This window comes from Pongo pygmaeus, chromosome 11 (genome assembly GCF_028885625.2).
Source record: "Pongo pygmaeus isolate AG05252 chromosome 11, NHGRI_mPonPyg2-v2.0_pri, whole genome shotgun sequence".
Taxonomy (NCBI): domain Eukaryota; kingdom Metazoa; phylum Chordata; class Mammalia; order Primates; family Hominidae; genus Pongo; species Pongo pygmaeus.
Window position 1 is genome coordinate 106093253 of NC_072384.2, and position 14709 is coordinate 106107961.

Here is a 14709-nt window from a genome sequence, read left to right on the forward strand (position 1 = left end):
GTCAATAGATCAACCAACTCCAGGTAAGGTTGCATTCTCACCTACACTTTCACCCACCTAGCCCAGGCTCCTTTTTTGTCAAGCAATGGCTCGATCACCCCAGATGGCTGAAGGGGCAAGTGAAGCTAAAATTGCACAACTCAGCAATTCGGGCATCTGGTGCAGGTGACATCTGCCTGAAGTGGGCGCCTTTTTCTAATTTCCCATAGAGGTGCCATATGAGCTAGCAAAATCTCTAGCACTTTCTGAAAATAACTCTCCAGGGAAGTACCAGTAGGTCATCAACATTTTCCAGGGAGTCTGAACATTGGTCCAAATATATTCCGCTATGCCATCCGTCCATTTATCCATCCACCTATCCATTCATCCGTCCATCTGGCATTCATTGGATTGCTGCTGTTGTCTGGGAAGGTGCTTTGGGTGTGGATTTAACCCCTATTGATTTATCATCTTCCTTTTCTCTAGCTGGCAAACCACAGCCTCATTAGCATACAACTCTCTGAGGCTAGAACAGAGCCAGATTCTAAACCAGCACACTCCACCTGCCTTTGGAGTTGAGTCTTTTCAGCTGGTGAATGTTCTGAGAAACTTCTAGCCCCCAACTGCAAGTCAACCAAGAGTTGCTTGTAGGGGATCAGGAAGGGTTTGCTAGTCGTATCCTCTCTTTTCTAACATTAACATTATTTCTAACCTCTTAACATTAAAAGCATGAATTCACATAGTACTATTTCTCATTTCTCCAAACAAATGCCCAAAGAAAATGTTTAAGGAGCCAGTATAATGTCCCCCAAGTAGCTTTTGTCACTGAAGTTTTCTACATGTTGATAATTTCAGGGGAGAGAAGGATAAGTAGAGAAGGAGAAGAGGGTCTTACTTAAAGTGGAGTTTGTCTTTCAAGTAGAGCAGGATTCTGAGAGACTATGTCTGTGTCTCTGATTCTAAATATGTAATCCATGTACTAGGATTTCACCTTCCTCCAGCAGGTCCCCTTGATTCTCTCCATTGTGCCGTAACATTGTCTTTTATCATAAGAAACACTGTAAGAGAAGCATGAAGGCTTTATCCTTCTTCAGCCTGAGCACTTTAAGCCATAGGTGGTATATTTTGTGTTGGAAACCAGCATTTTGGCTGAAGGAAAGCAGACTTTTGAACAAAGATGATGTACTGATGGAGGGAATGTGGGTAGTTGTGACCATGTTCTGCTTGACAAAAATTTGTGCTCCCACCTTTGTGGTCTGGTCAGGTACTTCTTTGGAGGAAAAGCTAATCCCTGAGGATTTATCACCTCCCTTTTCTTGATGGGTGAGCTGCAGCCTCATTAGGGGATGGCCCTCACTGTGGAGCCATATGAAAATCAGAGACAAACCCCAGGACACCCTTTGGGGAGAGAAGGTATGTCTCTGAGGAACTCCAGGGGCATTCCTTAACACTTTGATGATTCCTGTGCATTTTTTGTGAGCTCATATCGAAAATCCAGCTGCAGGATGGTTGCCAGGCAGCAGATCCTCTTGGTGACCTGAATAATGAGTTGACACCAGTTCACTCTGACTTGCAAGCTGGCCATTTCAAGGAGCCATTTCCAGCACCTTGCTTTCTCTTCCTCTCTGATTCTATGCATAATTTCCACGATGGCCACAAATATGAGAGAGAGAGAGGCCTTTGTCAGCTATGGTAATGAAACTAGTAAAAGACAGAATTAGTTTGGGGACAAAGACAAAGAGGGTAGGCAATAAGGTGGGAGAAGATGAAGATGTACAAAGGGACATTCAGGGGATCCTGGGATTCTGGGGTCATTTCTACCCCAGGGCATGTGGATGTGGCTGTCAAGGTGTGTGCAGAGCAACACATCCTTGTCAAAGCTCTGCCATTGTTGTGGGACTTCTGGTCACCCAAGAGGTACCAATGAACCTGCACCCTAGTGGAAGAGAATTCGTACAGCAGGAGAAAGCAGTGATTAAGAGCTAAGAAGTTGAGCAGGCTTTGAAATATTTTCCAAGAAAAATGTTCTCATTTTTCTATCACTTCTGAGAAGACATTAGAAGGTCTGACCCACCTCTCACCTATTCCCCAGATCAAAGAGAGGAGTTCTGATGTTCAGGCTGCAGGAATTAGAGAACACAGACTCAGAAATAGGAGTCTTAGCCTCAGTTCAGTGTTTGATTCACCAAGCATTTATTGAGTGCCTTCTTTGTATAAACCCTTAGGTATGGATGAGAGCAAGTTCCTCACGATGAGAGTGAGTTCCTCTGCTTAAGGAGCTCTGAATCTCAGGGTGGGTAGTGGAAGGAGGCATGAAAATAGAAATGAGCCCCTTTTGCATCTTGAGCAGAGGGGTACCACCCTCTGCTCACAGGGTAGGACCACCAATGCATGAAGGAACCAGCAGCACTTCCCACCATGGCTCCCCTGCTGGGGCACCCCATAAGTAGAGAGGATGCATCTTTCCGGCTTAATGCAAACAGCTAGGAAGGCATTTTTCATAGGAGAAGCATATATCATTTTTCAGAAGTAAAGATCATGTCTGGTTTTGGCAAGCTCAAAAGCTCCTAGTCCCTTTCTGGGCCAGATTCTCATCTGATGTAAATCTTTGGGAGAATCAAGTTGTAACACTGCTTTGCATCAAGTGGGACTCCAGCCAGTCTTTCCCCAGAGTTACCCTGGGCTTAAATCTACTACATCATCTCCATAGCAACCAGCAGCGGCCAGTGAACGTGGTTGCCTTCTAAATACTCTGCCAGCTTCTCTTCCCTGCTCTGTCTTTTCTGTCATTAAGAATGATTTCCCTCCCTCTCTCTCTCACTCACTCACTCTCGCTCTCACATACCCTCTGTCATTTTGTGCCCACATTTTTTTTGTTGCAACTTCCCTTCCAATCTGCTTTTAAAAATCCTCCATCCAATTAAAAAAATGAGGATGCATTAGTCATGACTTAACAGTGGTGATTGACCTGTCTAGGCAAGACCAGGCTAATTTCAATGGGCACAGAAGCCTTGGCAAGCCAAAGTGGAATTTACCTTCAAATCTAGCCAGCCTAATTAATACATTGTTGCTGAGAATGCTGGCCAGCCAGACCAAATATGGTGTTTCCACCATTCAGGAAATCTGCCTCACTGAATCCCGGAAGTCATGTCAGCATCATTTACTTGTATGTATTTGTGTATGTGTATGTGTGTGTGTGAGAGAGAGAGGGAGATGGAGGGAGAGGGAATTATAACACTTCCATATATTATAAAGTAATTGTGGTTAAACAGAAAGAAAAGAGATGTGTAATCCTACCATTCTTGGTTGAATCCCATACTTACTATTTAACTAGCTGTATAACCACTTAATTTAACCACTCTCCGCCTCTGTTTCCTCACCTGTAAAATGGGTCTGACAGTAGCTACCTCTCAAGGGGGTAAGTAGGAAATAATGCAATCGTTGAGAAGTGCTTGGCAGGTGCTAAGGACTGAGTACCACCTTAGTCCCCCAGCCCCTTCCCTGTATGTCCCAAAGCATGTGTGTGTTTCTTTCTTTCTTTTTTTAAATTAGTCTTATGATTAGTCTGCATGCTCTCAGCCTAGCAACACTCTTCTGTGTCTCTCCACCAGGGGGCACCCTCCTGCCAGGGACCGAGCCCACAGTGGACACGGTGCCCATGCAGCCCATCCCAGCCTACTGGTATTACGTAATGGCCGCCGGGGGCGCCGTGCTGGTGCTGGTCTCCGTCGCGCTGGCCCTGGTGCTCCACTACCACCGGTTCCGCTATGCGGCCAAGAAGACCGATCACTCCATCACCTACAAAACCTCCCACTACACCAACGGGGCCCCTCTGGCGGTGGAGCCCACCCTAACCATTAAGCTAGAGCAAGACCGTGGCTCGCACTGCTGAGGGCCGAAGCAAGAACAGCACCCAAAACAAACGAGAAAGACTGCAAACACGTTGCCTCGATTTTGCACTTTTTTCTCCTCGCCTAGTTTCTGTGTGAACTCTCAGACATCTCTCTCCCGGGTCCCCAACCCTGAGCACTCTTATCAATCCCAACCATCCTCCTTGGGTTCATTTTGGCTTTTGGTTTTTCTTTTTCCTTTTTGTTGATTCCAAACCAACAAACCCAACTCTAATGCTGCATCTTGGACTATCCGAAGAGATCCACCCCCCAAGCACTCCACAACTCAAGGCTCAGCTGGTTTTGTTCCAGAGACTGGTTCGCTTGTTTTTTCCCCTTGCCTTATCCCATACCTCCTCTCAGTGGGCAGTCTGCCAGGAGACATGAGGGGAAGCCTGGATCTGTGTGTATGTACATAGTAGACATATGTGTGTGTGAATGGCTCTCTGTGTGTGGGTGTGTGAGAGATAGGCTGGTTCATTGTGTGTGTGTTTGGGCGAGGGGTGAGTGTTCAGAGAGGGCCCCTTTAACTCTTGTGTTACTTCTCCTGGGGTACATTTTACAAGAAAATAATATACTGTACAAGTTTTGTTTACTTGGAGAAGAGATTGAAGCTTTTTGTTGCCTTATCTAGCTCTGGCTGGGTTTCTGTTGGCTGTCATTGTCATCTCCAGGTACCTAAAGAAATAGAGGCCACATGGGATGCAGTGTGGCCTCTCCCATCCCTATCCCCATCCCCAACCCACCTGACCCAAGAGAAGGTTCCCCTAGCACACTCAGACAAGACCCCCTTGTCTTCTGGTGTCTTTGAAATTTCAAAATAACAGCCATTGGGTGTCTGCGGAACCACCTCTCCAGCCCTGAAGCAAATCTGTCTCATGTTGCCTTATAAAAGAGAAGCTCATAATGAATGTTTAGCCTTTATCAGTTACGTCCAATCTTGGAATAAGTCATAGAGAATAACAAGTCTGGGACTGATGTAGGAAAAACAGTAGTCTGTTTAAGTTGAGAGGAGGAGGAGGTGGACGAGAGAAGGGAGAAGAGGGAAGAACTGAAATGTCTCCTCACCCAGGGTGGTTACTGGGCCCAACTTGGGATGGGGTTGAGTACGAAGGTTAAAAACCATATACTTTGGTATTATATTGGTCACTGTAATAGCAGTTGTAAAATATGGGGGAAAAAGGGATCATTTGCTTTATTTTCATGGTGTTAATGTGTGCCTGAATCTATAGCCGCTAAAATGTAAGGCTGTCCACCTGACTTATTTAAATATTATCAGAGAATAGAAAGTAATCATTTTTTAAGTGTACCAATGTGCTGCCCCTTAAAACATTCATGGCATCTGGCAAATAGACCCTTGTAGGCTGGCCTGGCATATTCAGATGTTGCTGCATCATCACAGAGAAGGTCTAATGAAGATGTAACCATTGCTGCTCATGTGTCTTCTCTAAGCAACAAGGGGAGTGGGATGTAAGAGAGAAGTTGCTAATGATACTGTACAAAGGATGGATTAAATAATGAAGTCAATTTCATTGATAGAAAATGCAAATTTTAAGATTCTCAGTGTATGAGGTCTCGGCCTCGGGAGCATTTATTTTTTACTTTCCTGCTAAAAATCCACTGGGGAGGTATAAAATTCACTCCAAAGAAGTTTGCCTGGGCCAAAAGCCTCCAGGTTCCTTCTGAGAACAAAATACTAATGATTTTTTTTTTTTTTTTTTGGCTGCTTGGGAGAGACTTTCAGCATTCTTTCGCGATATCCAGATATGTCCCTTCAGCACACACACTCAACTTTCTCATCTGGTTCGTTTCATCCTCCCGAAAGAACGGTGCTCTCCCACTCTTAGACTATTTCAAAGAGCTACTCTGTCTCAACCACAGCAGCCCTGCCAAGAAAAGACAAGATGAAAGGCTAGAGCATGTGCTACCTTGAGATTTCAAGAAGTGTCCTACCTCAGCTGAAGATGAAGAAAGAAACAGGGAGTAGAGAGGGGATCAGCCCAGGGTACCATGCGATGACTAATATGCCACTCATTAAGGGCTTTTATCTCGGCTGTCCACATCCAGTCATGCATTTGGGGCCAGGCATGCCTGCAAAATGATTGACATTCCTGTAGGCGCCCCACAGAGGTGTGGCGTTGAGAAATTATATCTGGAAGATACAGCCAGTGTAGTGACCAGCTAAGTTACCATATACCCTGATGATTCCCCTTCTGTAACAGAAGATGACAACAACTTTGTGAACTTTCTATATCTTTATCTGATGCCCCAAGTGGCATCATCTTTATGTACATGCCTTAGTTGAGAATATGAGACTGCTCTAATCTTTGTGAATCCCTTCACACTTCAGCTGAGGATGTCACCTTCTCTGTCTTTCCCCACTCCGCAACCTCTGCCTTTGCTCTGTCTATCCCAGCAATTTTCTTAGTGTTATCCAGGTACTATGCTAAAAGGTCAGCTCTTCTGTAAAATGCCATGCTTCGCAGCTTTAAAAAGCAAAATTCTGTATTTCGTGGAGGGAGGGAAGGGTCACTCTCTTCTAAGAAAAATAGACTGGACAGGCGAATGCATGCATGCATGTGTTTAGAGTTGCTTCTCAGAAGACAAAGAGATGATAGCAACTATTAAAATATGAATGAATGAATGAGTGAATGAGTTGAAGTCCTAGCTCGGGCTGATAAAGCTTTTGCCTTAGTAGAGGTTTTATGTCAACACCTTCAGGAGGGAAGACTTTATTTCTGCGTTGAACTCCCCTTCCATGATATTATGCTAGCAATTGCCATCACTTAGTTCCTGGCAAAGGCAGAAAAAGAAAACAAAAAATCAGCATTGTCGTTGACCAAACTGGATGCTGAAGATAAAGTAAAATTGTCTTTTCCCTTGTCCCACATTTTTGGGATTAAAGCCAGAATTGAATAGGAAATACAGTACTATTTCTGAAGTTGATAGCCTATCTTTAAGAAGACCCTGTCTTTAAAATGAAACTAGCAGGCAAACACCTAAATAATCGAAAATTACCAAAGAACAACAACAAAACAAGAAAACCTAAAGATTTTTACTTCCTATTCTTATTCCTCTCCTTATTACTGTGACACCCCTTGCATTGCTCAGTTGCCTGTGTGTCAAAATAACTTGTGGACATTGGAAATTATTTGAAAATGTATTGTGTGGAATGTAATAAAATGATGATATTTTTATACAAACATGTGAGGTTTTTTTTCCCTTTGCCTGTGAGAACAAAGTTGAAACGTAGGCTTTGAGCAAACCGATGCTTCCAAAGTTTACACATCACCTTCTGAGCTACAGGGCATTTCTGTGGGAGGTAGGTGGGTTTTCTCCTTGAGGCTGAATGCCAACTTTTCCTTCTTTTTATTTTTATTACTGCTTGTTAGGATTTTTATCCAATTTGTGCAGCTGAGACAACTTTTATGATTGGTGTGGGATTTTGCAAAAGTTGCTAAGTGCTAAATTGCTAAATGAGATTCCACAAAATTTCTCTTGATGACAAATCCCTGGAGATTAGATTCTACTTTCAAAGGGCTCCGGGGTAGTGGTACCAGCTAAGCTGAATCCTGTACCCAGCTCTGCAGAGACAGATCACTTCCTTTGAAGAAGCAGCAGTGTCATCTTACCCGTCACCTACCCAATTATTACTTCCACAGGGACGTGAATCTCCCATTTACGAGCGCTTTCCCAGACAAAACGGGAACTTGTAGCATGTTCAGGGCTGAAAGATATTCTAGACTTCATTTTTGAACAGGTAATGAAGATAATTAGATGATGACTGTGGACATGGAACTATCAGAGTGGAACATTTTATGAAAGGAACACTATAAAACTTTGAGGAGAGGCACTTGGGGAAACTTACTCAAAAGGCCAGGTCTTTCTTGATGAGTATTTTTCTTTGGTCCTCCTCTTTGGATGGTGACCTAGTTATATAAAATATTTCTATCGGAAGGGGACTGGGTTGGGCCGGGTGGGGGAAAATCTAGGAAAGGCAACCTCCCAGCAGTTCATGGTTTCTAGATAGTGGTCAAGAAGAGGTCACATTAATCCTATTTGCAGATAGGATTTCCCACCAACCCCATTCATGGGATTTATCAGAGGCCTTCTGACAACCTGGGAGCCCTCCTCAGGGGTCCGAGAACCATCCTTAAAGGTCCTGAGAAAATGTACATGTTCAGAAGATCCTATTTCTGCCAGAGTCCTGCTTTTCATCCTATCCAAACCTAGATCCAGGAAGGAGTGCTTTTTACAGCTGTAAAACCTGTCCAAGTGCTGCTAAAAGGAGACAGTCTTCCGGTTTTTAGATCTTACAGGAAGTTCTGTTAGTACAGATGGTTCAGTATAGATGTCACTATCTGTCCTTTGCAGGAGAATAAAGTAGAATGTCTGTGATCAGAGCATTTTTTGTTTCCCCAGTGACAAGCTCAATTACCCCTTTTGTCTAAATAACATTTGGCTTTCCTTAGAGCCATTTGTTCCCATTAGTAAAGAATGAAATAAAAACATCTCAAAAGTGTTTATTTCAAACAAAGACCCAGGCTCAGTCAACATTTCCTTGAGCTGACCTGGGACCAAACTTACTGGACTGAACTAAATTAGCCATCGCTTATGCTTTGTTGGCATTACTGTTTTTGGAGCCACCTTTGGGAATTTTCCCACCTTGGTTCTAGTCCCAAGACTTATTTTAAGTGTACTTACTCCCCCTAAAAGGGCAAGGACTGTTAGGACTCCAATCTTAGATGTCAAACAGGGCACTGTTACCACCAAACACTCCTCAGTGTGGCATTTCATATGTAGCCCAAGCATAAATGTTCAGAAATTGTGTTTCCATGGATCATAAATACCAGATGTCAAGGCCTAGGCCAGTCTGTTTCTGCTCCTACCTGGTTCTTTGTGATGGTTTCAGTGTGTGTTCTCTCTTCACCCACTGCCCCCTAGCTCAGATAACCGAAACCCAGCCAAGCTGAGGTGGCACAGTGTTTATTTTCGTCGCCCCTCTTCACGGCCTCTGCAGTTGTTCTGCACAAACGTGTGGCCTTTCTGTAATCTCTGATGAAAAGAGCTACATCCTGAAGTTTTGACTTGCCTGCATTGTGGGCTACACATCTGAGCCAAACTGCAGATCTGTAGGTGAAGGCTTGTTTTTTCTCTTTAATTGTGCAGATCACTGGGGCTCTCACAGCTGTAATTTGCCTTTCATCCACTTTAGTGACAGCCCAAAGAAAACACAAAACAAATCCAACCAGAGAAAAAGGGGGGGGGGGGTGCGAGGGGAACACCAGCTGATGATCTTACAATCAGCAGGGAAAAGAATTGCCTTATACAAATAAATTAGTAGCTAGGAATAGTGTAGGATTTAATTAAGCCTGACGCAGATCAGGTGCACCACAGTATGTATAGAGGTCAGATACAATCAGAAACCCACACCCTTAGGGGTCTTCAGGCCACAAGCCTGGGCCAGAGTATGTTTGCCCTGACTGCTTGGAGGTGTTCTGTTTGGACCCAAACCTAAACACTGAAGAGAGACAAGATTTGGGAAACCGCCAAGAGCAAAACCTTATTTAGCATGGTATGGAACAGTGGAGAATCTAGGTGCTTCAGCACAACCAAGCTGAAGCCATTCTTGCCCCAATCCCAGTGGATAAGAGACCTAGAATCATCTCCTGTCTACTGGGTAAAACAGTTGTTCTTGGCCTTTTCTGCCACTGACCCCTGAGAGCCCCAAAAAGCTAAAGTCCTGTGGGCATTGGACCAAGAAATAGGAAAGACCATTTGAACAGTCAACGACAGAGGTACTGGAGGGAGGACTGAGTGTTATGTGGGAAAACCTCTTTTCTCGGAGTTTCATTGCTTGAGAGTGTATTGATACTGATGATACAGGGAGGCTGCTGGCGGAGGACTTTATAGTAACTGGCTGGGTTTCTTTAACTCATAAGTTAAACATGCTCAAAAAGTGCAATAATACAGAAAAAGCCAAAGTCGATTTCATTGTTGACCAATCCCAGTCACCTCCCCAGAGGTAACTGTGAGGGATGGTTTGAGGAGTATGTTTCCAGGCCTTGTTTTATACCTTTAAGAACATGTATGTTCATGTTGAGTTATGTGGTTTGGTTAAGCTGGGGTTTAGTTTGGTTTCATTTGGTTTTGTGTAAATGGTAGCACAGTGTTTGTTTACTATATTGGACGACTTGCTTCTTTTCATTTGACATCTTGAGGGTAATTCAGTACATACTAATGCATCTATATCTTTATATAGATCCTTTATATCTGCAGCATAGCATTCCATATTGTGTTGATATGCCAGAGTGTATTAACTGCTCCCCTGTTGATGAGTGTTCAGATTGTGCCTAGTTTTTTTTTTTTTTTTTTACTATTATAAACAATACTGCAATGAACATCCTTGAAATTGCTTCTTTGGGCACATGTTTTACAAAGGATAGAATTTCTGGGTCAAACACATACCTATTTTCATTTTAGTAGGTGCTATAAATGGCTGAGGTTTGCCGTTTAAAATGAACCTGTCCCCCTGCTTGAGAGCATAGCAGAAACTAGTGGACATCCTGGCTGTGGAGCCCCTGCCACATCTGCCCAACCCATGTGATTTCTATGCCTATCTCTCTTTCTCTACAGTGGGTGTGTTGCTTGCAAGAGAAGACCTTGGGCACTTTTAGCTGAAGATAATTTTAAACTCAGGGAGTGTTTCTTCAGAACGTTCTTTTTTTTAACTGCCAACTTATGGGGAATATGGACCTGGCTCTAAGTGTCAGCTCCCCAGAGCTGTAGTGGCTGTGTCACTGGAGTTAATTCTGTCCCTAGGTTCAGCAGGCAGAGTCCTGTTCTCCATGATTAATGAGTTCCACTTGCTTTCTTCAAAGAATGCCTGTGCTGTGCCATGCTGTTATTTATTTATGTTTTCTACTAAAAAATTTATGTAAAAAACATCCCTTAAGGTCAGTATGCAGTATTGTACTGCAGACTAAACTATCCCAGCAGCCAGAGGTAAACCTACACACCAAGAAAAAGTCTCAAATTTGAGAGGCCTTGGACTCCAGGCCCTGACACTGGCCCCGAGAGGGGCAGACCTTGTGGACTTCCTTCTGAGGAAGTTCAGGGCTGCAATACCCAAGGGAAAGGCACTAGGCAGTGAGGTGGTTTTCTAGTGGGGTGTTTATAGGCATAGTCAAAGCTGCTAGCCCCCACAGGGGCCAGTAGCAAGGAATGGCGGGTGGAGGAGAAGCCCAGAGACCTGTCAGTCCAAACACCATTTCTAGCAAAAGCACTGCCCTCATTTCTGTGGTGTGCTGAGAGAAAAGTATCATAATAAAGTGGCTTTGACTTTGAACATAACGGAGTGTTTGTGGCTATGTAGGTCCTGTGTGTGCGTTCCCCGACCTGCCAAAAATCCAGGACCATTGCCTCCTGGGCATGAGGCGTGAGTATTTAACTCAGGAAAGAAAGCAGCATGAGTTGAGATCTGGATGAACTAGAGTGCATCTCTCTCTGACACACACACACACATACACACACACACACACACAGTGCCTTGTCTTCTCTGTGTAATTGTACAAAATTAAATCCTTTAAATATCATGAACATTCCCAAAACCAAAGGCTCTGCTCCAGAATTGGAATGATAGTATACCATGCCATGGCTTGCAGCTATAACAGTTTCTTTCTCCAGCAGCAGGACTCATTAACAGGATGCCTGGACTGGACTTCCCTGCAACTTATTAAAGAGCAGCTAGCTCCAGTAATGATAGGCGTGCAGAAAGCCTTGAGCCAGAGGCAGCCTTGAGCCAGAGGCAGCCTTGACCAAAGTCTCATTCTCCAAAACCTGCTAGTTATTGAAGCTTCATTTAAGCACAAAGAACCTTTTTGTCTCTTTGTGTTTTCTTACTGCCACGCAGGGCCTGCAAGAACAGGCATGAAGATTTCAGGGGCTGGTGTGGGCCTCCCTATGGCTTCTCTAGGGCAGCCCCACAGCTGGCATTGAGAGTGAGATGGTAGTTATTACAACCTAGATGGGGCCAACATGGGTGTGTGAAAGGAGCCCCAGAGATGCCTCATTCGCCTTGGCCAACTGTGGCCTAAGAGTGTGAGCCCCATATTAGTGTTTACAGGGGCCCTGGGCCCACAAGCCCATCACTGCTTTCTGGCTCTGCACCTCCTGATGTGGCCATGGTCTCCACCTCTTTCTCTGTGGAGAAGCTGGTCACCACTCATCTGCCTTTGTGCCAGGCGCGGTTTGTCTCCAACCTCCAAAATCCCCTTTCTGCACCTTCCCCCTCTCTTGTTGACCCCTTTTCTTCTCTGGCATCCTTACACTTTCTCTTCCCCTTCATCCATCAACGCCTTCTTCAAAAAAGCATGGGTCAGATTCCTTCACACAAATGCCACATGGCTACTTCCTCCAATAATTGCATTTTTACAGGGGACCACACCTGAAGCCAGGTCTCTTAGTAATTACGGACCTTGGCCACCAGGAAGTTATTGGGGGAAATCATCTCTTGAATGGGCAGAGAGAGGTACATTTTTGGTAGCTGTAAAATGATATCACAGAGTCATTCATTCTCATTCATTCTTGTGTTCAGAAGAAGAGCCCATCTTTTAAGTATAGTGAATTCTCTTAGTGACATACAGGTGTACAGTTTCTTTTCAAGGACCTACAAAATAAGAGGGGCTATCTTTAAGAAGACATTCTTCTTCACATTGGAAGTGGATGCAGTTTTGATTCTTCAACTCCATTTTCTCACTTATCCAAGGTTGTACCAAACCACTCCATCTGAGTGACATAGTGATGTTTCTAACATGCACACCTCAAATGTTGGAACTAGAGGAGGGGAGAAATTTCAAAGCCCCACTGGAAAAAACTCCCTGAAATATAAAGATACATGACTTTTTCCCCTAGCATCTCAGGAAAAAATAAGACTACAGAAGAGGGGGAAAAAACAGCAGGTTTTCCCTGAAATGCTCTGTTTTTCCCACCCTCATGCCCTAAGAGAAGGTAGCCAACAAAAGAAATGAAAAGAGCCAATTGCTTGTTCACATATCTACTTTACAACAATGGAGAATAGCTGATTTTTCAAAGACTTGGGGTAAAAAAGAGGTTCTAGAATTTTCTTTCATCAGCTTTGCTGTGTTTTTCCAGTCTGCACAATTGTGAAGCCTATCTTTATAGCCAAACATGTCTCTGGCTGCATTTTTCTTCTTTTCATGCCATTGTTGGGGCTCATTGGAGACATTCTGGCCTCAGCTGCTCATCCGCCTCCACACTTGAAAGTATTACTAGGTCATTTCACAGTCTTCTTGTTTGCAGTCAGTATTTCCAATTCCTTTTAGTGTTTCCTTCTAGTTATTCAACTAAAAATAATAGAAACGAATGGCTAAATTCAAGATCAAACTCTTCCAGTAATCTCATACCAAGCCCCCTCCTTTTTTTTCCGCACTTGAAAGCATTTGAAAAATTCCAAAAAATATTTTTTCCATGACCGTGCCTAGATTTGGCTGTAGCCCAAGAGATAAAAGCCTGTGATAAAGGCTCTTCTGATGGTGCTTCTAAACTCAAGCCAAACCCAGCAAGGAATGAATGGCTCTCAAGTAGCCCAACTTCTTAACGGAGGAGATTTGGCAAAGTTTAGATCAACACCTGAACGTTTGGCTCCTTATTGCAACTTGGATGAACAAACTGAATTGGGAAATTAAGTGTGGTGGGAAAGGGGGACCTTCAGCCAATACTAAATATTAAACTGAATTAAACCAAATTTTGGAGTGCCAAGAAGAACCTCCTTAGTCCTTTGTTATTTATCTTTTACTGAGGTCTCAGTGTTGTATTTCCTGCTGGGATTAAAAGAGAATGGCTGAGAGAAGTTTCTGGAGGCTACTCATCTGAAAAATCCCGCGATTTAACTGGCCCATGGGGTTCAGAAACTTGGAATCAAGTTCAACAAAGGCACTAGGTGGCCAAGAGCTTATCCCAAATAAATCACAGCCCCCAAACAAGGCGTTGAAAATCTATGGCTTACTCTCAGTTCTACTGCTGATTTATTCAATGACTTATTGCGCTTCTCTACCCTCCCTCCTCAATTTCATCTCTAAAGTCAAAGTGATGACACCTGGTACCTGTGAAAATAAATGATTTCAGTGGTTTCCTGTGTGTAAGAGGCTCTTCAATCCTTGCCTTCAAAGCTGGTTGAAGTGTGGTGGGTGAAGTGGATGTGCTAAGACTGGCTTTCCATGAGGTTTTCTCAGCCCAGCCTCAGTTAACACAGAGGCTTAAAACTATGGGCACAATTTACCCACTTTGTCAGTTCCTCAGTCACCAATTAGCAGGACTGAGTCCTGAGCCAAACGGGCAAGTATGGAACACATGGAACCTCATGGGTTCTCTTGACCTGTCCTTTTTGTGGTCTTCTCTTTCTGTGCACACCTTAAAACAAATGGTTTCAGGGAGTGGCCACTCCCAGGAGAGGACAGAGTTAGGGTGAAGAATGGGGCAGTGAGCATCATGGGGCAATGGAGCCCTTTTGTGCAGAAGTTGCCTTGTCTCCCTCAACCATCACCCTCTTCAAAGAGCCCTCATCAGAAAGGCCCTCATACCTTTCTCATTTCCTTCCTGTAAAGACAAGGGAATTCTAGAGGAGAGGAGAGCATCAGTGTTTACTTTACAGAGGAGCAAACGGAGACCCAGGGAGGTCAATGACTGGTCAAGGCTCTGACACCTGAGGCAGAACCAGATGGGAGATAGGCATTCTGCCCCCAGCCTAGGGCCCTCCACATCCCACGCCGCTTCCTTCAGTGCAGGGTGATGCTGCCACTGACCAGGCTTCTGAGTGTCT

The 14709-nt window shown here is 44.1% G+C and overlaps 1 protein-coding gene across 9 annotated transcripts in view; it reads left to right on the forward strand.

The window, feature by feature from the left end:
* Positions 1-14709, forward strand: part of NRP2 (neuropilin 2) — a 115754-nt gene that overhangs the window by 90569 nt on the left and 10476 nt on the right. For 2 of the 9 annotated variants that reach the window (XM_054478838.2, XM_054478839.2), the window contains exon 16: positions 3591-7072. The exons of 6 other annotated variants lie outside the window; for them this stretch is intronic. In XM_054478838.2, coding sequence (XP_054334813.1) covers positions 3591-3871 — 281 coding nt within the window. In that variant the 3' untranslated portion in view covers positions 3872-7072. Of the gene's footprint in view, positions 1-3590; positions 7073-14709 lie in introns of those variants that run through there. One more of the 9 variants, XM_063647807.1, reaches the window with a different exon arrangement.